Source organism: Triturus cristatus, chromosome 4_1, assembly GCF_964204655.1.
Source record: "Triturus cristatus chromosome 4_1, aTriCri1.1, whole genome shotgun sequence".
Taxonomy (NCBI): domain Eukaryota; kingdom Metazoa; phylum Chordata; class Amphibia; order Caudata; family Salamandridae; genus Triturus; species Triturus cristatus.
The window spans coordinates 1,206,171,952-1,206,198,111 of record NC_140585.1 but is presented as its reverse complement, the minus strand read 5'-3'; the positions used below and the strand labels follow the sequence as shown (position 1 = coordinate 1,206,198,111).

At 41.7% G+C, this 26,160-nt stretch overlaps 1 protein-coding gene across 2 annotated transcripts in view; it reads left to right on the top strand.

The window, feature by feature from the left end:
- The window catches only part of SENP1 (SUMO specific peptidase 1), a 164,878-nt gene that overhangs the window by 98,892 nt on the left and 39,826 nt on the right, over positions 1-26,160 (top strand). For both annotated transcript variants that reach the window (XM_085654535.1, XM_085654534.1), the window contains exons 8-15: positions 6,044-6,300; positions 7,787-7,841; positions 8,718-8,756; positions 12,823-12,907; positions 14,671-14,817; positions 22,898-23,029; positions 24,489-24,692; positions 25,855-25,934. In XM_085654535.1, the coding sequence (XP_085510661.1) occupies positions 6,044-6,300; positions 7,787-7,841; positions 8,718-8,756; positions 12,823-12,907; positions 14,671-14,817; positions 22,898-23,029; positions 24,489-24,692; positions 25,855-25,934 (999 nt within the window). The remainder of the gene's footprint in view (positions 1-6,043; positions 6,301-7,786; positions 7,842-8,717; positions 8,757-12,822; positions 12,908-14,670; positions 14,818-22,897; positions 23,030-24,488; positions 24,693-25,854; positions 25,935-26,160) is intronic.

Genomic DNA, 26,160 nt, shown 5'->3' with positions numbered 1-26,160 from the left:
GACCTGCCTCGTGGGGACTTTCTGCTCCACTCTGCCCTTGTCTCGGCCATCCAAAAGCACTGGAGAGAAGGGTTGTCTGAGCCGCCGACCTCCATGGCTTGTCAGTACGTAGTATTAGCAGCAGGAACTTTTACCTGCCTATATAGGCGTATGACGCGCGAGGCGCTGACTCCGTTGCTGGCGCTGACTCCGTTGCTGGCGCTGACTCCGTTGCTGGCGCTGACTCCGTTGCTGGCGCTGACTCCGTTGCTGGCGCTGACTCCGTTGCTGGCGCTGCGGCAGAAGTGGGAGGAGGGCTTAGGCGAAGAGATCCCCGAGAAGGTGTGGGCCGAGCTGGTTGAACGGGCGGGGAAAAGCTCTAGAAATGCCCGTTTCCAGCTGGTGCATTTTTGTATACTGCATAGGGCGTACCTCAACCCAGCCAAGATTAACACATACTTCGGCACGGATACAGCGCTGTGCCCATGATGCAACACGGAGGGTGCGGATTTCCGCCACATTATTTGGGACTACCGCCAGCTTGGGACGTATTGGGAGGAGGTGGTTACGCTCTTGTGTGACATTACTGAGAGGGAGATAGAACCTGCTATAGGCCCTTGTCTACTGCACTGGTTCCCTCACACATCCAAGAACAAGATCACTAGCAAATGTTTAGATTTGGGCGTTCTTCTGGCCAAAAGAGACATTACAGCACATTGGAAATCCAGGCGGGCCCCAGTGTTCAGAGGTGGAAAGCTGACCTCCTTAAATGGGCGGAATGTGAGGGCACTATTAGACTACAGCTTGCTAGCCGAGCAAAAAGCGAAAACTCTTTGGAGGCCGCGAGGGCCTGGGAAGCATTGGTAGTCTTACTGAAGCCCCGGACGCTGATGTAGATGTGGAGTCCATGGCTGGAGACCTGGCTGTTTTGCCCTGATGAATGTATGTTCCACACTTTGCTGTCTGTACCTATTGTATCCCTGATCGCAACTACCACTGTCGCTGCAGAACCCCCTGGTATACACTGCATATCTGTATTGTGAACCGTTGTGCTACACCCGGATGTTACCATAAATGTTGCTCTGTGTGACACGCCGGGGAGGGGGAGGGTTAAGAGGGTGTGGGGGATAGGTCCGTTTTGTATTCTTACAGAGTGCGGCTCAGGTACTGCTCCTATGGTTTTCATTGTCAACGGCCCGTTACTAATATGTTTACTTCTCAGCAATCTGGGTGCCAATTGGTGCTATTATCTTGAGGAACAGTTTACAAAATGTGTTGGTTACGGATATGTAACTTGTACTTGGGTGTGATCAAAGTATGTTGTTGACAATTGAGCACCTGTTAGACTTTGTATCCTGATTATTTCTGAATATGTTTGTTTTGGAACTAATAAAAATATATTTAAAAAAAATAAATCATGAAGGCTTTTAGGAAAGATCTAACAAAACTAATTCCACTGCAGACACTTTCAGCAATTTCCTGGAACTTAAACATTGTTTTCATTTGCTTGATACGGCTTCTGTTTGAAATGTTACATTCAACGATACTGTAACAATGGACAAGGAAGGTAGCAACTTGTTTGCTCAGAGTTTTATCCATTGAGGGGCCATGATTAATGTCCCACAAGTATAAGGTAGTTCTATGTACATATCAACACTTAATAAACCAGTGGTAGTTTTGCCTTTACTTACATACATACATGCTCACACTCTTTCTTTCTCTCTCTCTTTTTCTCTCTCTTTCGTGTTCTCCCTCCCCACCCACCCCCCATATAAGGGTCTCAAAGACCGATATTTCTAAATGGTTTGTTAGTCCTTTGTAACTGTTACACTCTAAGGGACACCACAGGCTAACTCTACATACTTATATGTATAAAAAAATAGGCCCGCAATGCCCTGTCTGGAGAACATCCCAATAGCTGACTAATGTAGAGCGGCTACATGGACAGCCACACACACATTTACTTGCAAAGCACTGTGTAGATACTAAGGCAAAGAGGCACCAGTCACTCATGTTGTTTAGTCTTTATTTAATACTACCCCAACTACCTTTTGTAAACTACTGCTTTAGGGGAGGAGGGTACTACTTTGTAGTTTTTGCATTGCCTATGATGTACAAGAACAACTGTTGCATACAAGAAACATTACTTGCCTGTAACAATCAATTAGTAGCTTGTAGTTTTGGTGATTGACTTGCAAGCCTCCTGCCTCCCAAGATAGAGAAAAGTTGTACTGTCATGATTGTAATAAGAATTATGCTTATTGACAGATTTGTATTTAGAAGACAAATACCAAACCTATTCCAGTGGAATGGGAAAAGAAGAATCTGTTTCTTGGTGAACTGTGAGGTTCAGGAGACATCATCATGATTTATTTGAAACCACAACCAACACCAAAACAAAGACGTTGGCCCTCATTTTGTTTGGGCTGATAATTTTCAATGTGTGTAGTTCCTCCTCTTCCCATGCATATCGAAATTGAGTTTTGTTGTTTTTATCACACCTGATGCAAATCTAGTTCAATTAAAATAATCTTCTGCTAAATTCTGGCATGTTAAAAAAACCAACACTATTTAAATGGAGGAAAATGCCTAGAAATTAGCAGGGCATGAGGATTTTGCATGTGACAACTGACTTGTTGGGGGGGTGGTTAGAAACTGAAATCCTTTTGAGGCAACTATCTCCATATTCTAGAAATAACAGACCAAACGATGTGATTAAAAATCAGAAAGGATACTTAGAATTAATAAGACCGAAGGCTATTGGTAATGCTTACTTAGGGTAAGCTATAGTGAAGTTTAAGGTTAGAAAGCAATATGTTGGGTTTAGGTAATTGAAAACACGAGCGGATATGCCCCAACTAAAATGAAAATGGGTGATATACTTACTATCCTGAGCTTTTGAAAACATTAATGATGAGACTAGGAAACCAAGATAAAGCCCTCCTGTGTTTAGTCTTAAAGAAATTAACCATCCAAGACTTTTTTTCTTAACAAAGTACAGGCACATAAAATGATTCAGCACAGTACACAAATACGCAAATTGAGTAAGTGTGAAGTTAGCCAGTATTAGAACCTACATCTCATTGTTTCACAATAAGCAACCTAAGCATTAGATCGTGTTACTCCTTATGCTTTTTATGCATTTTGTATGTGGGTTTAGAAAGTGCTACCCACCTTTTTGTGCTGGCTACAAGCTACAGTGCACGATGGCGTGCACGCGCACAGCTGCTCCCCGCATTCTCACCTCCCTTCTCGCCCAGCCATCTCCTGCGCCAGCCTTCAGCAACATACCCCTCCCCCCGCTGCTGCGCGCGCATCCCTAGCTTGAGTCATCGCGATCACTTTCGCTTTTACAGTGATCGCGATCGTGATGTCCGTTTTAATCATATTCTAATACTTTCTTTTCTTGTCAATACACTCTTACGTGAAATTCACTCGTACGATATGCGTGATTCATATGCATTAGTATAACTTAAAGATAGCCGCCCAGTTTGTTTTTACCATTACTGCATGTGACTCAGAATTTGGGAAATAAATAGCGATTCCAAGATGGCGCTCATGGTCCACGCCGTGGGCACGCAAGAAGTGCTCACCTCCTCTACTTTTTCAGTTAAACTGTAAGTTTCATTTTTGCTATTTTTTGTACTATTGTAGCCTGTGTACCCCTTGTTCAGATGTGGCATATTAATGGAGTATGTGGCCAATTGCAAGCAAAGAAAATGGGTTGTCTTAATCCCTGCTTAGGCGCCTGCATTCCTGCCCATTGTTTAAAGTAAATTGTCCAAGCTGCAATGCATCTTGCATTACAGCTGCCTGGTGTGTTGTACTGCCGGCTTCTCTCTAAGCTTTGCCTGGACTTCTTAAATGGGCCATCCAGTCATGACGTCACAGTAAATCGCAAGACACGAGCAGACCTCAAACCCCACACACACACACACAACCACACCCACACAGCCAAACACACCCACACAACCACACCCACACAACCACACCCACACAACCACACACACAACCACACCCACACAACCACACACACACACAACCACACACACACACACACACAACCACACACACACACACAACCACACACACACACACACACAACCACACACACACACACACAACCACACACACACACAACCACACACACACAACCACAATCACACACACACACAACCACACACACACACTCCCACACACACACTCCCACACACACACTCCCACACACACACTCCCACACACACTCCCACACACACACAACCACACGCTCTCTCGCTCTCTCTCGCGCGCGTGCTCTCGCACGCGCTCTCTTTCTCGCGCTCTCTTTCTCGCGCTCTCTTTCTCGCGCTCTCTTTCTCGCGCTCTCTTTCTCGCGCACGCGCTCTTTCTCTCGCACGCGCTCTTTCTCTCGCACGCGCTCTTTCTCTTGCACGCGCTCTCTTTCTCGCGCTCTTTCTCTCGCACGCGCTCTCTTTCTCGCGCTCTTTCTCGCGCTCTTTCTCTCGCACGCGCTCTCTTTCTCGCTCTCTTTCTCGCTCTCTTTCTCGCGCTCTTTCTCGCGCTCTTTCTCGCTCTCTTTCTCGCTCTCTTTCTCGCGCTCTTTCTCGCTCTCTTTCTCGCGCTCTTTCTCGCTCTCTTTCTCGCTCTCTTTCTCGCTCTCTTTCTCGCTCTCTTTCTCGCGCTCTTTCTCGCGCTCTTTCTCGCGCTCTTTCTCGCGCGCTCTCTCTCTCTCTCGCTCTCTCTCTCTCTCGCTCTCTCTCGCTCTCTCTCTCTCACGCTCTCTCTCTCTCACGCTCTCTCTCTCTCACGCTCTCTCTCTCTCTCTCGCGCTCTCTCTCTCTCGCTCTCTCTCTCTCACGCTCTCTCTCTCACGCTCTCTCTCTCTCACGCTCTCTCTCTCGCGCTCTCTCTCGCGCGCGCTCTCTCTCGCGCGCTCTCTCTCTCTCTCTCTCTCTCTCTCTCTCTCTCTCTCTCTCTCTCTCTCTCTCTCTCTCTCGCGCGCTCTCTCTCTCGCGCTCTCTTGCGCGCTCTCTCTTGCGCGCTCTCTCTCTCTCTCGCGCGCTCTCTCTCTCTCTCGCGCTCTCTCTCGCGCTCTCTCTCTCCTCTGTAATCTTTCCCGCACCAGTACTCTCCGTGTTGCTTCTGAGCCCTGCTTTTGTTATTTCCCTCCACCCGCCTTAAATAAATAAATAAATAAATAAAGCTTTGGCGCTGCTTTATTTTTCTTTATTTACCAGTACAACTTGGATCAGTAAATAAAAAAAAAAGAACTTCACACGCACGCTGTAGGTGCGTTCATGTGTTGTGCTTTTACCTACAAAATGACACAGCTGCTGTGACTGCATAATAGCATCTTTTTTCTTTTTAATGGGGGGGTTCCCTCTTTATCCATGCTGCACAACATCGCTAAACAAGCATTGGCATAGCCAACAGGGATTGCCTTTGGGACATTAAGTGTTTAGTTATCCAGCACAATATCCTTGGTGCAACAACATCAACTGTTGCATGGCTAAACACTTATAAGGTACAAGGTTTAGCCATGCAACAGCTGATGTTGTTGCACTAAGGATATTGTGCTGCAAAACTAAATACTTATAAGGTCCCAAAAGCGAGACCTATTGGCTATGCCAATGCTTGTTACTCTGGTTTTTAGGAAGTAGAATAAGATTGCACCCCCACCCCTCCCTCCACAGTCCTATGTCTGCTGTCTTGTGTCAACATACATTTTAACATGTTCAGTGATGGCTTGTTTTCATGTAAGAATGTTTTGTGTTTTGGTGTAATGTGGCATGCCATTCTAGCTTAGATGAATTAACCTGTTAGCATGTATTTAGGGGTTCACACAAAGGTGTCAAAGTGAAAACAAGAATTAATGAAATGGAAGCTTTCTGCCATTGTAAACGTTGATGTTCAGGTGACCACCTGCACGAAATTAAAAGTGGTTATATCTTCTTCTGGAGAAGCTTTCATCTGTCATGATGTGTAATGACCATCCTTTTTGGTGAACTACGTAGTCATTCCATACTAGTAAACTTGGGGCCTCTATTTCTGTTTTCATGTTCAGACCGAGAGCCGTGGATTCCAGTACCCACCTAGCCACACAAGCAGTATCTACAACGAGAACAAAACCAATTGAAGCGTGCACAGCTGCTGGTGACACTGCTGCTAGTTTTGCACAAACTTGTATACCTCAGCAAACTACGGTACCATTTCCTTTGAGCACTTACACGTCAAGTGGCCACTCCTCCTTAGGGTCACAGATCTCAGTTGCGACTCGGGGACATTCAGATAATTTATTCAGCCTGGATTCACAATCTGAAGGTACGTGCTAAACAAGATTTTATAATTGTTTTGCTTAGACAGCTGTTTTTGTGAAGTGGCAGAATGTAAACCATTGTTTATTTTAAAGTATTTTTTTGTCAGAAAACCTCGCATGTCACTGTTCTGGATACATAACTACACAGAATACCAGTCTCCCTGGTCAAGCAAGTATTTCTCTTGGGGTTTCGCATTTTCCCGAAACGAATACAGTATGGATGTGCACGCTTATGGTTTTAGTTGTGTTTGAGGGAAAGTGTTTGAGAATGCTTGTGTCCCTTATTTAATTTAAACTTAAAGGCCTCAAAGACCCTATGCCACCTAATACTATAAACGTTCCCTAGCCTATTCCATTTTGTTTAATTTTTTTCCTTTCGCTGGAGAATCTGTGAAGATGGGGCTATTCCTTCAAGATCTACACTGACCTATATTTTTCTTTCATTTTGTTGAATATTAATCTATATGTTCACGTTTTTTAAAACTTTTTTGTGGACAATATCGCTTTAGCTTTTTTGTAATCGATTAAACTTAATTTTTCACAAACTTTTTTCATTTTTTCAACACACAGCTCATTCACTTGCAGGGATATGAATAAATGTTCAAATCGGTGAGAATTATTTCTGGAAACCTCTCACCTAAGATCCACTTGCCATATGACGCCGCTCAGGAGTATTGTAGCTTTGCATGCTCTTGTCTCTCCATCTCCCAGACTCCTCCAGCCCCATATCAAACCAATCTCTGGGATGCCACTGCACAACTACACTCCCCCAGCACAACCACAACTGTTGGATCACCAGCTCAATGGCTAGCATGATTAATTTGTCATGGCCAGTGGCAAACAACTTGGAGGTAAACAAATGCCAGGATCAGCCGAGCTACCCTGGTGCACTGACACCTGCCCCATCTTTGCAGCCCTACAAACCTTTGTTCGTAAGGAGACTTCATGTCTGTTTTGGAACTAGGGCAATAATGAAGTGCCTGATTAATTTCAATTGCCTCTCTACCTGTGTAGGCTTAAATTGAGAGCACTCTGCAACTGGACAACTAAGATGTAATTGCTGAATAATTCAGTCAATACTTCCAAGTGTTTTGAAATGTGGTTGGTAACAAAATACATGTCTGCACAATTGAAAAAGCCTTCTTTTGAGACAGGCTATCTCAAGCATTGCCATAGACACAGGGGCTGGAGTTTTAGTGTCTAAAATAATACATTTAAGTTAGATCCAGTTCTAGGCAATGCTCATTGATTTCTGTTAATTTTCTATGGAAACAATGTATGCTGATAGGTCTGATATATCTGCATTGTGGAGTGCTTGATGGAGTTTTTTCCCCTGTGATATGAAAAAGGTGCCCCATGTTCATTTCCAGTAATAGTAATTGTTGGACTATTGTTTAAATGTTGCCACTGTACATCATGCTCCCTTTTGTTTAGCATATAGTGTGAAAATGAGTTGTTAAATACTAAATGATGTTTTTTTTTTTTATTTAGGATCCGAATCCATTATAGATATTGACGATGATGTAAAAACGCCTGAACCGCCAAAGTAAGTTCGTTTAAAGAAGAGATACAACCCTTCTTAATATTTTTCTTTCAATCTTACTGTGGATGCTGATATAACTTCTAGCAGTTACAAAGATGCTCTTTACAAGTATACAAAGTATGACTGGCCTGCCATACTTCGAAAAGAAAGTAAAGAAAAACAGCATGGAAGTTGCAGTGCTTTCAGTGTTTGGTGTGCAATTCAGAGGTGACACGGGGTCTTGGTGACTGTACCTCCATTGCGTACACACAAGCTGTAAACCGCCCACATGGAGACTGAGGCCTGGGAAATAGGAGAGGCATAATACTAAAAAAAAGAATTGTTTTTAATAATTTTTCCGACATCATCTTGTGTACCTATCTTAGGACCCATAGAGTCTCCAAATTCCTGAAAATGTGAACGTAAGATTTTTCCTCCTTTCTCTCACTGGAAAATAATTTTCCACGTGAAGGCTTCCCCAACATGCCTTTAAATGGGGGTGTTGCAAGGTCTGCCACACTTTTAGAATCCCATACACTCATGTGATCCACGTTTCAAAGTACATGGAAGCGTAGGAAAGGTAGTGACCACCTCACTTGCCATACTTTTCTGGAGTCCCCATGACATCTGTTACTTTCACCAAACGTGTGTTTTATTTTTTGTTGTTTTTTTTTATTAATCAGGCTAACTCCTGCCTCTGATGTATTTAAGAACAGGAGTGCTTTTTTCATTTCTACAAGACTTTTTGTATGTATTGATGTAAAGAAGACCCCTGACTATGCCGTAGACCATACAGTGCTGCAATACACTGACTTTCAAAACTTTTTTGAAGTGTTAATCATTGATTTGTTTGCAACCTCCTCCCACTGTTTTACTAAAACAATTATTTATTTCCAATAGTGAACCCTTCTTCCGAGCAGAGCTTTGGATCAAAGAATTGTAAGTAGGTCATATCATGGTTATGTTTTAGATGATTTACATTGCTCTAGGTTTTCGAGCTAAATGTATTCTGTACTTTCAACCTCATGATCCTGCTAACTGTAATACACCAATGATAGATTCAATGAACCATGGTGCTAAGGATATGCATTCCCTGTCATAGGATTTTCTCTGATACACATAACGAGTAGACTATCTCCAAGCACTTACAGGAGCCCCTGCTTTGAGATACTTTGTGGATTCCTAGAGAATAGACATTATGCAGAACTTGGATTATTATTCTACAGTCCAAACGGCTCTTCCTTGTTGAAAGCTCTCCAGAGTGAAATAGTAGATAAAAGACCGCCTACTTTCAATTCACAAGTGCTAGGTATTAGCTATTCCCCTTATTTCTGTCCTCACTGCTCAGATGAGTAACGTTTTGCCATGAAGCAGTTCAAAAATATGTATATATTTTTTAGGAGCAGCTGTTTTACAGAAGTTATGGGCACTAAATAGAAAAGCAGAGAACACCACAATAACAATAAAGAGCTTAAAATAAAATGAGGGGAAAGCTCAGTATCAAATGGGCTCCTCCAGCACGTGTAATATTTTCTTTCTTAACTGTCCTATGGTCTTATCCTTAAGTTTATTCTGAAGCTGTGACCTTGAGGCTTCAACCCAAGAAGCCTACTCTTTTGTTGGGATCTCTTCCTTTGTACGCTTGTGCCCCCCACATACATCTGAAAATGTTCTCTGTTCCCTCACAGTGCCTAAAACTGAATCCCTAAGAAGTGAGTTGCTGCTAGTCTCCTTCTGCAGCTGCCTTAGTCACAACTCAGCAGTAGTTGAATGATTTGGGTATTAGAGCCATTATGCCAAATGTGGTGCCAAATTATTCAGGTTTACTTTGGGCTCTGATGTGATGCTACAGGAATCTTTATTAATCTTGTAACTTCATTTTTTCTTAATGTTTTGAGATTACATACTTTACATCTACACTCTAAGTAGTTATTGAGACTGGAAACACTTAATTTGCAGTGTCCTAACCCTTTCTGACTTTGTTAAACGCTGCAAGCTCAAGCTTCAAGTAACAGCAGTTCCTGCCTAATCTTTCCAGCTATTGCTTTAAAATATACTGCTTACACAGCTAGTTTGACAAAGTGCTTGGCTTGTTATTACTACCTTGTTTGAAAACTATCTGAAGCCTGCTTCTTTATGATGCATCTAGGGAAATATCCCCACCACCAGTACTGTGCATGAAGAATATTACACACCGGCTGCCACAGAGAACCTTGTACAATTTTATACCATGCATATTAAGACTTGGTGCATGTTCTTGCCAGCAATATACTTTTAAAGCTGCACTTAGATTAGCCATGATCCACCTGATTGTCCAGATACAAGCAAGAGCTCTTCATGTTTCGGTAGCTGAGGAAATGGCAGATTTATTTTTCCCCTGCCACTCATTTCTGGCTAAAGGCAGCAGAGTACAGAATGATGGCTGTGCTTAATGTTCAAAACTCGACTACTTTTTAGTCTGCAACCACTATATCTAATTTCTGAACTCCACAACAGTGTTTATAGTTCATGCAGAATTCCACTTCTCTTAGAGCTTTGATGTGGCAGAGAGATGACCTGTTGGAGGTGTAAAAATCACAGATAAAAAACTAAATGCATCAACTTCCCTTGTTCACTTCGAGCCGTCCTATGTAGTCCTACAATATTTAATCACACCATATCCCCTTTAACTGCTTGCCTTTACATCAATATTTTGTTTGCTAACTTCCTGCTCTCTTTATTTTTTCCTCCACACATCCTTTTATTCTGACTTTCTCTCCAGGATTTGGTGCTCTCTGAAGTGTCAAAACAGTGACATGGTGGAGCCATATAGTACATTGAAAATAACTAAAAACAGAGTTATTCCCATTCTTCTTCCAGTTCTCCCCATATGTATTGATCCTTGTCCCTTCTCCTCTCCTCCAATCTCCATATGGACTTTTACACCCGCTCCTTTCCTGCTGTGTTCATGTTTAACATCTTCACTTGACTCTACTTTCTGGATTTTTACTTCCTTCTCGGTTTCTGTTTTTGAAGAGCACAGCAATTCCTGAAAGCTGCAATTTAAAAATAAATTACAAATCAAATCAATAGCTGCTCTTCCTGAAGGGTGCCCAGTGCTCTGAAATTCCAGTGTTTTCTTTTTTAGTTCTAGCCACAAGAGAAAACAAAGTCCTGCTGTCACTAGAAAATCCTGATCTTCTCCATTAAAAAGATTGTTCCCCATTTGTCTTTTTTCTGTGTAGTTATACCACTTCTGAAATCTGACATGCAGAGAGCAATTATATGTTATCTTGTGCAGAGTATCCCTAATTTATAAATATGCACCAAGTTGTTTTAAGGCATAGTCTGGTAGGCAGTTATCTTGTTAGGATCTGACAACATTATGTATTAATCGCCACAATTTCATTTAGCTAGCATTTTCTGCTCTTTTCAGACTCTGTCACTATAAATTGATACTTGGCCTCATTTGTTTGAGAGTTGCCTGAGAAAGAGGCCATGATTTTGGTGAATTTATTTTAAAAAATTGATTACAATTCTGGCGAAACTTTATGGTAAACTTGCTTTGGAGATTTTGACAAATAGTTACAAATTCACTAACAAATGATATGTCAAAATGAAAAAATAAAAAAACTTGAAATACATTGTAATCCCGTGCATGGTATTAAATACTGGTTCTACAGGAGTATTTACATTTATCAAAAGAGAATCATTTGCCCTACTTTCAAACCGCCAAAAAAGAATTCAAACTTTGCGCTGAAAGAAAATATTGCAAAACATCAAGTAGACAAAATCAGAAGTTTGAAGTGAGTGTATGGTGGTTGTACCCTGCTTTTTAATTGATGTTTCGGCCCCAATCAGATAGGAAAATGAGTGGAGATTAGACAAAGAGAGCCAGAATGTTGACAAGAGAATGGGAGAGGGTGGGGAAGAAATGTGAGAGAGTGCAAACTCCCACCCAGGAAAAAAGAAAAGGAAAAAGGGGGGTGGGTAGTAAATTTTAAAACGTCTTAGTTCTGGAAAGGAATGGGGATCTTGCAGTGCCTGTCGTCAATCAGTTAATGTGAAGACAAAAATAAAACACAGGAGCGTTTAAGTGGGCTATTAGGGACAATAAAATGCAGAGGACGCAGGGAGGTATAAGAACAACAGCTCATGATTAGGTGAGAGGATAAGAGGCATTGGATCATGAAGCACTCCAAACAAAAAGCCAGTAAAATAGGGGGCGTGGTAGAGGCAAGATTGAATATGTTGTTCATAAAAATCCACTTTTTGAAGGTTTCATTAGGAAAGGCATTCAAAAGTATGGGTTCTGTAGGTCGGTGAAAGCCATTCATCTTGTAATTTTGAAGTAAATGTGTTTTTTTTAAATGGATTAGTGAGTATTTTAAGTGGATTTTCTGCAAAAACATCACTTGAAAATAATATTCCTTAGTGCATTTGCCTAATGATCGGATCCCGCTGCCAATTTTGCATTTTGCCATTATAGGTATTTTTAATAATCTTACTTTATCTCCACCCAGACAGTTCTACTATACTACCCCTACTTATACATGTCTTCTACTCTGCCTTCATTTCTGAACTTTTTCTGTGGTTCAAGCATGCCTTTGTATGAGTTATTTTTTAATACTTTTGTTTGTTTTGTAGTATATCAACTGAGATGTCTTTGGGTGTGGGCGAGTGTGTGATGTGTCTAGCTGATGTTTTATTTCTGTTCAACATATTTATTACGTGTAGCACAGCTCCAGGGGTTTTTGAGCTGTTGATTTTCCCCCAATATACAATCCAAGAATCATCCTCAAGAGCCGAACTTAAGAACATCTACAAAGTGAAAGATTTTAATTCTTTGTCATGTTTTTCTTCTAAGTGCTAAGATTAGTGTGGTATAAGTGTTGCTTATAACCTGGATTGTCTTACTATAAATTGTCCGGGTATTTGATAGTCCTTTTTCCTTTCATATGCGTTATACTATCATTGCATTTCAGAGCCTCTTTCACTGGACAACTGTGTGCCTCCTTTCTTCTAGAACTAGCTTGTATGATTCACGAGCCCGAGAGAGATGTCGAAAGATTGAGGAACAGAAAGCTTTGGCATTGCAGTTGCAGAACCAGGTGATTAAAGAAACAGTTTGAGACTTGGTTTGTGTCTGCGCGTTTGCAAGTAGTTTTTTACCATACTCCTCTACAAAATAGTAACCCTACCATCCAGTGTCTGATTAAGAGTTATGTGTGTGAACACAGGACCAATCTGTAGAGTGTGGGAACATTGCACCCAGTTTTACCACCCATAAAATCTGGCAGGTAAGGTCTAATGAGGATCCTCCTACAAGGGTAGTCCATTTCTGGCCCCTGCCTCACACCCTTCTTGTGACCAAGAGGGCACATGTAAAGCTCACCCAAACCATCCCACAGTGCCATATTCCCTGTTGTCCTCCCCACCTTCTCCTTCAGTACGCAATGCCCCCTACACTCGCAGTTCTCATTTACTGCCTCCTTAGAGGAGTTGGTAAATGGGAGCGATAATCCACACAAAATGGGGGGGGGGGTAGCATGTGTATTTTGACCCTGGAAAAAAAACAAGTTGGTATAGTTATTCCCCAGTCTGTGGCGATTAACTCCTAATATCCATATTTAGATGCAAGTATGCGAGACGAAAATCTAAATTTGGCACACTTGTAATAAGACCAAGGTGCCATGGTATGCAGTTGTGGGACTACATTGCCCTAGTTAAAAAACCAGCTAAGTATATTTTCTGATCCTTGGCAAATCAGTTTATCTCTTTCTACCTTGGTGACCCTTATCTGCTGAAATTTGCAGCATTTACAGTGTAGCAACAGACAATACTGTAAAAGTCATTCATGCATTAAGAAGCAGTGCTGTTGCCAGCATCCTAGTTTGTTAGAATAATATAAACAGATGATTGGGTAGGATAATATGGAAACTGGGAAAAGACCTTATTTTATGGTGTGATGTATTCTGAATGGGCTGTTTGGATTTTTTTCCCGGGTACATTTTCCTCTGTTTTTCCTCGCGATTGTGAGAATCCCAATATCATATTATCCACCTAAGAAAGCTGTAGTGATCACTATTTGATCACATTGTAAGTTAAAAGCTTTTCTATGATAAATGCCTTGCACAATTTAATAGACCAGTTTTGAACCCCTAAAAATGAGCGTTTTAGGTTGCTTAGGTAGAAAAGTTCTATTGTAGTTTTTTTGTGGTTTTTATTTTGTTGTGATTATTGGTTCACAAAGGGAAGTTTGAGCTTCCTTAATAGTAAGATGAAAACCAGTATCTGAGATTTTTCCACATCATTTTTGAAACTAGGGGCTTCTGCTGAGGAAACACATCAGTAGAGACCCATACTTTATTGATATCAGGATCAACTGGGCCTTACTCAAGATGTGCCTAGGATCCTATGGTAGTTACCTTAGATATGTAATCTAGACATATCTACTTGTAAGTGCTCTAGCAACATGGTAAATTATTGTGCCATATTGGAGTTAAACACATGGCTTTATTTCGGGATGGTCAAAGAAAAGATGGGCATTGTCTGTCTACTGCAGCAAGTTGGCTGCTCTGTTCTGTTGTCCACAGTTAGCTTTGCTAATCCAATGCAACCATGACTGTTTATCTACTCTAGTGAGACTCCTGCACTGACAGCAATTGATGTTGCTACTCCTGAACATCTTATTAAGTTTAGTGTGTATGTTCATCTCTCTCAGATCAGGCCATTTTCAAGGACGAGTTTTGTTGAGCATTTTGAGGCTGAGCAGTAACTAAGTTCCACTTTCTGGCATACTGCATCAACAAACTGGGCTAAGAAAGTGACTGTTCACATTTTCCAGTAGCTAAGATGTATGTTTGTGTTTCAGAGATTGCAGGAGCAACCAGTACAAGATTCTGTAGATTTGAATCTCCGCGTACCACTAGAGAAAGAGATTCCTGTTACTGTTGTCAAAGAACAACAGAAAGTTATTGCCAAATTACCAGAGCCTGAGGAATTTCCTGAACTCACGCAGGTGAGGCTTTTCTTTGTATTTCTTAATATATTTATAGGTGTTGTTGGGCCTTTGCCGCTACTTTTGGTAGCACCGACCCTTTAATATTTTTGTCATTGAACAAAAAGAATACGTAGCACGTTCATCAAAATGTCAAAAACAAAATTGTATTAAAGACTTTATATGCAGAATTCAGATGGGCTTTCTATGAGTGGATAGCTCTGTGTGCTTGATTGTACAGTGCAGAATATTGTTCACTATACGCTCTAGAAAATTATGCATTCGGGACAGCAACTGTAACCCAATCTGGATCCACTTCTGCTCGGTGTTGACAAAGGCTGCCTTAAACTCAAGATTCTAGCTCTGACCTATGCATGTTTTTTATTATTTTATTATAGATATTTTTAAAATGTGGTCCCATTCACTGAGAGCGGGGCAGCACTTTACATGGCACAGAAATCTTGAGTTTTACGGTGCTTGGTTGCACAAAACTGTACGCTGTGGGGGTTTATGGGTCGATGGGTTGGAAAGGTCTTGGGGGATTGGGTTGTGTTGGTCCTTGGACTGTGGGCTGGAGAAGAGCAGTGTTCTCTGAAGTGGAGTTGGTATTCTCATATTAAGTAAATCTTATTCCAGAGTGCAGGGCATAGCTGGTATAGTATCTTCCTTGTGTGTTTCTGTATCAATCATTTGGTTAGAATACGGCAACAGCTGGGGCTGCATGACAGTTGCTCAGCCAGGCAGGAGCCTACTTGGTAAAAAAGGCCTTTAAAATGATGCATAGTTTTTTTTTCGATGTGGACTGTTAAAACCTGTGGAGCTTTGTTGCTCCACATCGGACCGAACTGCCTTGTGGTCTTAACTGCACTATAGTGGGAGATGGCCACCAGTAGATCCAGGGTGACATGAGAGAAAATGGTGACCAAGTTATTGTTGTGGTCAGTGTGTGACAGAAGGGCTGGAAAGTGGGTCTGATTCTTATTGAGGATGCTGTACTGGGACTAAGCTTTTTGAGATCTTTTCGTTTCGACCTTGAAATACAGATTGAAGTAGGATGGCCTAATACTATCCTCTCTGTGGTCAACACTTCCTTAACAACATTCTACTTTTTATTGCTAGGTCAAAGCAGTCCCTGGTAGTCACAGAGCCTGTAAAGTATGGTGACATGCGTCATTGCTAATTTCTAGTAATAATTAATAGGATTGATAGTCTCTTGGTCTTCAATAGGGTGATCAAGAATGTCCTTTTTCTTATCTCCAACCTTGATAAAGTTGTTGTTAGTATTTGAATAAACCCGGTAAGTGTTAAAGAATTAAAATGACTCCTTCATGACAAAATGATTGATACCCACAGATTATTTTGTCTTTAAAGTATCCTCTGACTTCCTGCCAAATGAATGCACAAAAGGACACTAGATGTACTACTGCATTGTCCTTGCCTTAGCAAGGTTAAGCCTGCTACAAAGCTTTGTATGTTTCATTGGGGCAGAAAAATATTGTTTTTAATAATCAACTTCCCTTACCTAGCCAATCTGACAAGCTTCAACCCACCACTGAGACTGTGTTGTTACATTGTTTCTCAGTCATTGGCACCCAGTTCTCTTGCTTCATAATATGCATGTCTAATGTTATACTTGAAGCTTTCCATGTCCCTTGTTGCTAGAGAATCAGTGGTGCTATTGATAATAATACAAAATAATTATAGATGCTTGTGGTTTTAAGTTAAGACCATACTTTAATGTATTTAATGCAATATTTGAATCTCCACCATTAACATCATGAATTTTTATAAGCAGTTCTGTCATATCAATCCATCAGTTGTGTGATCATTTTTTTTTCTGTGCATAAGTTTCCTTTAATTTATTTTTAAGGTGTCTGCCAAGGCTCATGTGTGCAGGCAGTCCCATCCATGGTGCAGATAATTCTTCGGAAAGAAACATATTTCTCAGGAAGAGCAGATTTTGGAAAAACTGTTCAACTTTCCTCTTTGTCGCTAGGTAATGTGTCTCTCTGTCCAATCATTCAGACTCCAGAAGCCTCCACATTGGCGGTCAGGCCCATAGTTATGTGGAACCATGGAGGCTGCTTAAGAATGTGTAGGAAAAGTAGGGCGTCTAGAGGACATAAACTATACCTGATTTGGTTTTTGCTTAAATCTCCTATTTCATGTAGCTAGCGGTATAAACAGATTGCACAACTTCAGTGAATGTAGGTAGGAGACTGCCCTGTGGGGCTTACGAAGCGCCGTCAGAAGCTGGTGCTCACTAGGAGGACACAGCTCTTCCGTCATCTCCTTGAAGGTCTTGAGGTACCACACCACGGAATGTTTTGGGACATCCAGAAAAGTCGGGTAAGAAATCACTCTGGTGTGACATCCGGAGTGCCTGCTAACCGTTAAGGAAAACCCCAAAGAGGAAATGCTCCTTCCCGTAATGTCCCATGCCCTCACATCGGAAACCCCAGAGGAGCATCTCCAGGTTTGTGGACAGCTCCTTTCTGGATAAGAATGTGTTCGGTGGTCAGGACAGAAACAAGTTGAGGACCCTATGCGCCTCCCAGAGGGCAGAATAATGAGGCTCAGGAGGGAGTGCCAACCTCATTCCCCGGACAAGGTGACCCAAAAAACCGGTGATCTCCAACCAGGGAACTGCCTATATGGGCGTGGCCCGCTGAGATGGCTTAATGAAAGTTGTTGATAGACCAGTAGGCCAAACCCTGGGATGCTAAGAAGGCCAAAAAATTCAGGACCCCAACCCCATCACATACACCAACTGGACCATTGCTTCGAAAATGGCCTGTAATGTTTGATTGTGCTTCCGGACCATGCTTTTTAGAGGAGATCCTCAGCTTCTCGCGAAAAAGGCCCGTGAATGACCATCTGCCCCTGAAAACCACCAAGCCATCAGTGAGAGGGAGCCCCCTAGAACCAATGGGTGCTGAATTCGATCCGGATTTAGAAGGAGAGATGGAAACAGGGGGAGTCGGATTGGAAAATCCTAAGAAAGTTCCAGATCCAGAAACCATGCTTGAGTGACCATGACCACCTGCGCTTCCTGCCATCTTACTTGCGCTGATGCTTGGGTGATCATTGCGGAAGGGGGAAATGCAGTGGCCTTCTACAGGCTCCAGGCCTGGAGGAATGCATCCATGGCTACTGCCATTGGATCTGGCCTCCAGCTGAAAATCCGAGGTCACTGGTGGTCCAGCTGAGAGGCAAACCGATAATTGAGAACAGACCCCAGGTCGTTTGAATCAACGCAAACCTGGCTGAAGTCTCGAAAGTTGAAGGAGTGCCAATCCACCTGATTGTCCTGCCTCAGTAAGTACTTGGCAGTCACCGAGATCTGGTTTTGGAGGCAGTATTGCCAAAAACTGGTCGCTAGCTCTGACAGATTTGGAACGAGTGCTCCCCAAATGGTTGATGTACCGAACCACCGATATATTGTCCATCTTGAGAGAACATGCAACTGAATCCTGTCCCTGGTCCAGCAGTGGACCACAAAGGAGCTGGCTAGGAGCTTCAGGCAGTTAATACGTAGAGCCTGCTCCTCGGGGACCACACACCTCCTGTATGGAAATTTCCGGACCGGATGCCCTAGCCAGATCTGCTGGCGTCTGATTCGATACAAATCAGGGTAGGAGCCGAAAATTGCCCTCCCTTCCAAGCCTCCATGTGGGCGAGCCACCAGCCTATGTAGTACTTTGCCTCCTGCGTAAGGGTTACGCCCTGTGAATACGTAAGACCCCCCTGCGCAAGGGAGCCGCCTTCAGGTGTTGAAGGGCTTAGTAATGAACGGGCCGAGAAAATCGCCTACAAGGAAGAGGCGAGCAAGGCCTTGAGACGCAATCTGTCCGAGTGAAACCTGGGTCCTTGCCAAAGTCTTGTGCAACTCGTGTCACATCTTGTAGACCTTGCAAAGGGGCAGACTCAACATGGTCTTGGTTGAATCTATGACGAAACCCAGAAATGTGATTGATTGTGATGGGGTCAAGAGGGACTTCGTCTCTTTGATGAAGAGCCCAGGTCCTTTAGCAAGTTGACAGACAACTGCAACTCTTAAGTACTGCTGCTGCGCACACTGAGCTAGGAGGAGCATGTTGTCTTGAGCCCGAAGGTATTCCACAGCCGGTTTGAGAACCTTTGTGAAGCACCAGGGGTCCGAAGACAGCCCGATAGGTAGAGTAGAAAATCTTTACGGTAGGTCGCGCCAGAAGAACTGCAGAAACCTCCTTTGAGGTTGACAAATGGGAATGAATAAGTAGGCATTCTTTAAGTGTAGCCGAACCATCCAATTGGCCGGCCGCAACAGGTCTTGAAGATGGATGCCCTACATCTTGAAGTGACTGTATATGAGCCAGTCGTTGAACTCGCAAAGATTTATGACTGGGCGTTGACCACCATCTGCCTTGTCTAAGATATTCTTGAGTGTCATGTCATGTTTTTGGAATTGTTCGCACCATTTCAAGCAGCCTGCAATGGCAGTCTGCATGTCATTTGTGTGTGGGTCCCTTAGGGTTGCACAAGACATGCTGCAGCCCTTAGGGACCCTCTTAGTACATTGCCCTAGGTACCAGAGGTACCATTTGTGTTACCATTTACTAGGGACTTATAGGGGTTCTAAACTCCTTGGCAATTTGGATACAATTAGACTAACTTGTTTTAGGGGAAAGGGCGCAGGCACTGAGGTCTGGTTAGCAGTGCACTGTCAGAGTTGCAAACCAGCATCTATTGCTCTATTAGTCTAAAAGGCGGCAACAAGTATGGGGGGGGCGGTATAGCTCCAACAAAATTCCAGTTTCTAGCTCCCATCCACCCAGCACTTTATTTTTTTTACAAATTAAGCACTGCTGGATGCGAAAGTTTGGATTTTACACTGTGCATGGTGCCACAAATGTCGACATCTGGACCCTCCAATTACAAAAGTGCCGTAGTACGACTTGTAGGTGGAGTCCAGACTCCTGATCTTGTTGCTGCATCCTGCTGAGCAGGTCTGCAGAGTCGTACACTCCTGGGAGATACTCCGCCCGGCGGAGTATCCGATGGTGAATCACCCAATACCAAATACTCTGTGCTAGTGCTGGTAACTAATGTGAGCATGTGCTGCCCTGATTTTTTTAGGTATTACATTGTGGTCATATGCCCATTTTTACAAGGGCTACTGTGTGGAATGACTTGTAGGAAGGCAGTGAGAGCTAGCTGACTAGGTTACCCTAGTGTGTCCAGATTTTAATTCCACAACAAACAGTCTCTACGGTCGAAGCTGACTGCAAGTCTACAAAACAAAGACTTCCATCAACTGAAAACATCCATGTAATACCTGGTGATTTGTACCTAATTTAGGTTTAAACCATGCCTGGGTCAGGGGGTTATGTTTCCTCTTTTAAGCCCATTTTACTAACTCCTCAAGTACTATCATAGCAAAGATTTTGTTTGCAAAATCTAATGAAGAAATCGGCAGGTAAACAACTGTAAACTTGTTTATGGAATGGTTTAATTATGATGCCTTTCAAGGTATAAGGTAGTTCCCTGTTACAAGATGTATAAAGACTTGGCTTAAATACTTTTGACATCATTTTTAGCCAACATTCTTTCACTTTTAGTTTGCTTTTTTAATGTATATAAAATGTATTATCCAGTAGATGCTCTGTTTGAGCCTAAAGAAAAAGGCCTCGCCTTGTTGAGCGACCCAAATCCTTGTGACTGCTGACCGCTCCACTGTTTTTATTTCTAGCTGTTCACTGTCCCAGCACATATGAAAGCTGCTGCCAGTGCTTGATGTTCCGGCCACTGGGTACATCATACCTGTAACATTAACTAAACCTTTAGGAAAATAGGAATACAAGTCCAAGAAAGAAAAGAAAACTCCTAGAGTGGATGGGTTGCTCACGCATGGACCTAGAAAACATGCAGTACAGTACTGATGAGTGTGATGCAAATATTTCTAGGTGGGTGACACATTTATCAGAATATAGATACATTTTATTTACACTGTCAGATCACTGAATGTTTTAGCTGTCTTCTGAAAAACAAATACTGCAAAAACAATTCTGATTATGTACAGAACGCCTCAGCTAGATTTAATAACTCAGTACTGCTTTGTCCAAGCTGTTAACAAGTTTAGTAATACTGGATTCTGATTGATACATCTGCCTGTGGATTCCTCACCTTTTGAATTATCCCATGCGCAGCATTCCACGACTTCGGTGTCTCATCCTGTGATGAATGTCGTCGAGATCAATGGCACCGCTTCTTTTTATGTTTACTTGATGGCTTCGTGGTATGGGGAGTTGGTGACTTAACCCGGGACCTCAACCTCCTCCTTCCTCTTTTCTGTTGTTTTGCCTTATCCATAAACATCTTGGCCCCCCTCTCCTTTAAGGTCTTGGGATTCATGCTCCTGCATGGCGAACACTCTCCGACCTTGTGGTCTGACGAGAGGCACCACAAACCATCTTCATGGGGTCAATAATCGACATATGACCCCCACATTCCCTGCATGGCCTAAAAACTGACTTCCTCTGGGTAGCCATGATCGCTGCTACAATTACAAGAAGTACTTGCAACAAAGAAACGCCTAGAAATGGAGAGCTGTGGAAAAACCTTTGCGCGTCGACGGCGCAGGAAAAAAAGGGAACTGGTGCCGACGAGGTGGTCTTATCGCTCCGATGGCGTCACATGGAGTCTTGTGCGGAGCCATCCATTGTGACGTTCTCGTCGATGTGGGAGAGCTGTGGAGAAAAGTTTCCATGGAATGCTGTGCATGGGGTAATTAAAAAGGTGAGGAAACCACAGGCAGATACTGTATCAACCAGAAAAACCGTTACCGAAGATAAGTAACTTGTTCTTTATGGATGTTAAAAGAAAGGAAGCTGAATAGCCTGTACAGGAAATGGATCTGCATGTTTGTAGGCTGCCTAGACCTTCCCGAATGAGGAGTAACATTTGAGAACATCTTCTCACTCTAACCGTCTGGCTTCAACTACAGAACTCCGTGAAGCACAGCTGCTAAACATAAAAGCCTAATACGAAAACACAGCATGAAAAAAAGTGTTGCTGGCACATCACTGCACCAGTTTGCGAAAAAAACTTGGCAAGAGGGAACATGAATTATTTCAAAATGTGCATATACTGTGAACTGAAGTGTCCATGTGTAAGATGTCAGAGTGTAAACTCCAGAGCCGTTAAGTCCTCAGTAGCAAAATAAGGTTCTCACATGATTGATTGATGCGATAAGGAGCACCTGAGACTGTTAACTTCAGGCTGGTCCTACTTGCTGTACAGAACAATTACTTGCTGGCATCTTCTCCTGCATCATTAGAAACCTTTAAGGGGAGATAGACTACAACTGAACCACAGTCTGTGAAGCACAGAAGCTTTCTTTGAACTGAATAAAAGATTGTCACAAAGACATAATGAAAGATTGTTGTGAAGGTAATGGATAATGCATAATATAAACCATGTGATCAGGTACTCTACTGCAAGTTCTAATCCATTCTGAATATTTAAAATAAATCCAGACCTCGTTTATCATCACTCTTGTTTAGGATTTAAGGAAAACTCAAAAGTGCAAACTAGTTTATAGATATCTGTAAAATACAGCTGCATCAATAAAGAAATGATCATCGGCCTGATCCTTAACGAGCACAGAGAAAGCCTGCAGTGTTTTTTTTGTTGTTGCAAATTAGCATCAAATGGGTAAAGTAATATATAGTGAAAATTCAGCTTCCAGCCCTTGCACTGAAGTGCGAACTTCTTTTTAGAAGCACAAGCAAACGCCTTCAATAACAATGAAAAGAGCCAGTAGCTCAATTGGATTTACCCACTTGCACAAGTAATATGCTGTGGTAGATGGAAGCACAATGTGATAGATAGTTGAACAAACCAGTGTATAAAGATGGCTGACCAAAAGCCCCTGTATGTAACTGTGTGTGAAAGTAGAATATGTATTTTATTATAAAGTTAAGGAAAACAAGAGGCTTGTGTGATGGCTAAAGCTTTCTCTTCGCTAGATCTAAGCATTTAACAGATACTTGGGGTGGTGACTAGTTTGGCTCCGATTGTTAAAATAATGTTGTTATATTTTACTTTATTTAATATGTAGGAGATGCTGAAAGAAATCCGAAAAGTTTTTTGCAGTGGAAACCAAGATGAAGTTCTTAGTGAAGGTTTCCGTTTAACGATAACTCGAAAAGATATGTTTACACTAAACAACCTAAACTGGCTAAATGATGAGGTGAGTTCTCCTTTTTTTTTTTTTATATCCAAATAAAGGTGCTTGTATTTGTTACAGTTGGTGATTGGGAGCACACAGAATTTTAGGATTGATGGAGACTGCGTTACCTAATTTTCAGACTGAGAAACGAGGTACATTTGGATATTTATTTAGGGTTTCATGGGTCGTGAATATTACATTGTGGAACACAAATAGCAATAGAAGGCATTCTGTGCCACAAAAACCATCTGACCTCTTATATTTGGAATACTTTGACAGATGCAGTAGGAGGTCCCGAAGGAAATACATTTTATTTTTGTACGTTGATATGAGAAAAATGTCGTAACTTTGAATTGCTTTTCAATCTGAACTGTAATTTATTTCAATGCTCTTTACAAATGATAAGCTTTTCTATTCTGTGAAATATGTACTGTTCCTTGGACTTAGATAAGATTTGTTTATGGAATATATTCACTTGCCCCTTTGTGTCAGAACAGTCTTTGGGAGCATCGAAGTTTTCCACTACCAAGATGTGTGAGCAATACGTTGGATACTGGTTTCAGTATGAAGAATGGCCAGCTATTTTTATGGGACATTTTCTCCAGTGTTCTGGGTAATTCAGTTTGATGTGCATCTAAAAGGACATATGAAATTAGGTAGCTATTCCGCTCCAGTTTTGTGATGTTTCTGAATGAGTGGCCATCAAACACCATAATATGGACCTGAAAATGTAAATGGCAGAAGAAACGCTGATTTTTTAATTGTAATGTATTTTGTTTTAATAATGTTAGTAACGCAAATATTTGGAAAGGTTACACATTATGGGTGTAGCTATCTTCCGCATAGACTAACAGATTTAAATAACATCCTCTTACTCAAAATGTACGACAAATAACTGATACATCTATGAACCCCACACACAGGAGAGATGCAAAATCCAGTTTTACTCCACTTGTAACCAGTTACCTTAGTACAACGAAGAACTAGTCTGCAGATTTGTCTCCTCTACTTGGAAGTTATTGTGGAGCGCTCCTTTGCAGATTTGGATGTCTCTAAGGTTTCACCTCAGTTTGTGCTGAGCAGATAACTGACTACTTACTACAAGAGACATTTAGGGAGATTCACTGTGTATAATTCGTCTTTACATAATTCTCTGACCCTTAACTTCAAACCTGCATTCTTGAATTTTGGTAGATGTTCGAGTGACTAACTAGGGCAAAGTGGACACAAATGTAAACACATTTAAAGATCTGCATGCATCTAGGGCAAAGTGGACACAAATGTAAACACATTTAAAGATCTGCATGCATGCATGCATGCATGCAACAAAAAAAATGGTCTTGGCATAGAGCGATGATGCCCAATGTGGCAGTAGCTCTGTCCCAAGATTCCTCACCCGCAATACCTTTCTTTAAAATATTTAATCAGTGATGTTCTTTCGTGAAGAAATTATATCCTATCTCCTAATGTTTTTATCCAGATAATAAACTTCTACATGAATTTGTTGATGGAACGCAGCAAAAGAAAAGGATTTCCCAGAGTCCATGCATTTAATACATTTTTTTTTACAAAAGTGAAAAGTGCTGGATATCAGGCTGTGAAACGGTGGACTAAAAAAATTGACATCTTCTCAGTGGACCTCATTCTTGTGCCTATTCACCTCGGAGTCCATTGGTGCTTGGCGGTGAGTATCTTGCTGAATTCTGTGAGAATGTGTGTCAAAAGAAATTTGATTTCCATTTTCACTTTCCAGTTTGTATTTTTTTTTTTTTTGGTTCAGATCTGCATTTGCTTGCTCTTATATAGCTTGTCTCCTTGAGCAACTTACATCTCATCCGTGTTATTATATTCCAGCTGAGTGCTCATTTCCGCGTCCTTTATTCAGGTGTTATGCCATAAAGACATGCCTGCGTTTATCTGACTTGAATCACTTACCAGTTGCACCAACTTGTGATTCGCTGTAGATTACTGTGCAATTATTCATTCTTCTGTGGCTTTTGTGACCTTTCTCAAGTTTCTCCAGTCGGAAACATGTTAAAACTGTAGATTTGGTCCCACTGGTTATTTTGTAAATGTTAAATACAGCTGGCTCTTATTTCTCAGGCAAATGTTTATTTGTAAGACTGACCACAATAAAAATTTCTCTACACTTTGTCTTCACTCCTTATAAAATAAATGCAGTCTCTCTTTACTCTCAGTCGAGAGTGAAATTGTATTCCTCTTTCTGACCTTCTATGTCTAGCTTTTCCACCGTAAGTTGGGAACCTACGTGGTTCTAGTGCTGACCGCAAAAGCACTTGTCGTTTAAATAGAAACAGGTCCTGGCAATGTGCAGTGGTTAACAGAAGTGCTCAAAGCAAATAGCCACTGAAAAATTAAGTTCAATCCCTTCTCACTCTTGTCTCATGCTATTAGTCCTACTAGAATCACAAAACCAAATTCATCAGCATCCTTTACTTTGTTCTGTTGTCGAATTTGCAAATCATTGGACTTCAATCGGGATATTTTGATGTCCAGAACAGATGTTGATATCTATATTCTTGAGCATGATGAGTGGACTCACCCTTTGGCAGATTTTTCGTACTATTTTACTCCATCATATTACAATCTGTGTTTTACTGACAGGCTTTTTCTTTACTCATTCTCAATCCGTGAACCATGCATTGTGATATGGTGTGATCATCTGCGGCATTGGAACACTTGTCATTCTTGTTTATTCATGGGCTCATTATTCTTGCTCTGTTCTCCCAAACAAAGTAACTGAAACATTAGATATCCTGATGCATTCCTGCTAGCTACTGTCTTCACATTTGCTGTTTAACTAGCATCACCTTTTCTTGGGGCAGGTGGTGGACTTCAGAAAGAAAATAATCACATACTATGACTCCATGGGTGGGACGAACATGGAAGCTTGCAGGATATTAATGTAAGTAGTACTTTGGTATGTCATATGTCTTGTCTAATGGAGAAAATTTAAGATTCCCCTGTTAGGATCCCCAAATAATTAGTTAAAATATTTGAGATTGGTAAGCTGAAATAAGGTTTTCCTCAACATTGCTAAACAAATTCAAATGTGAGGAAAGACAAGCCACAGGTGCACTGTTTAAAGTTATTGCTGACCGTGTTTAGGTTAGAAGTGTCTTTTACAATCT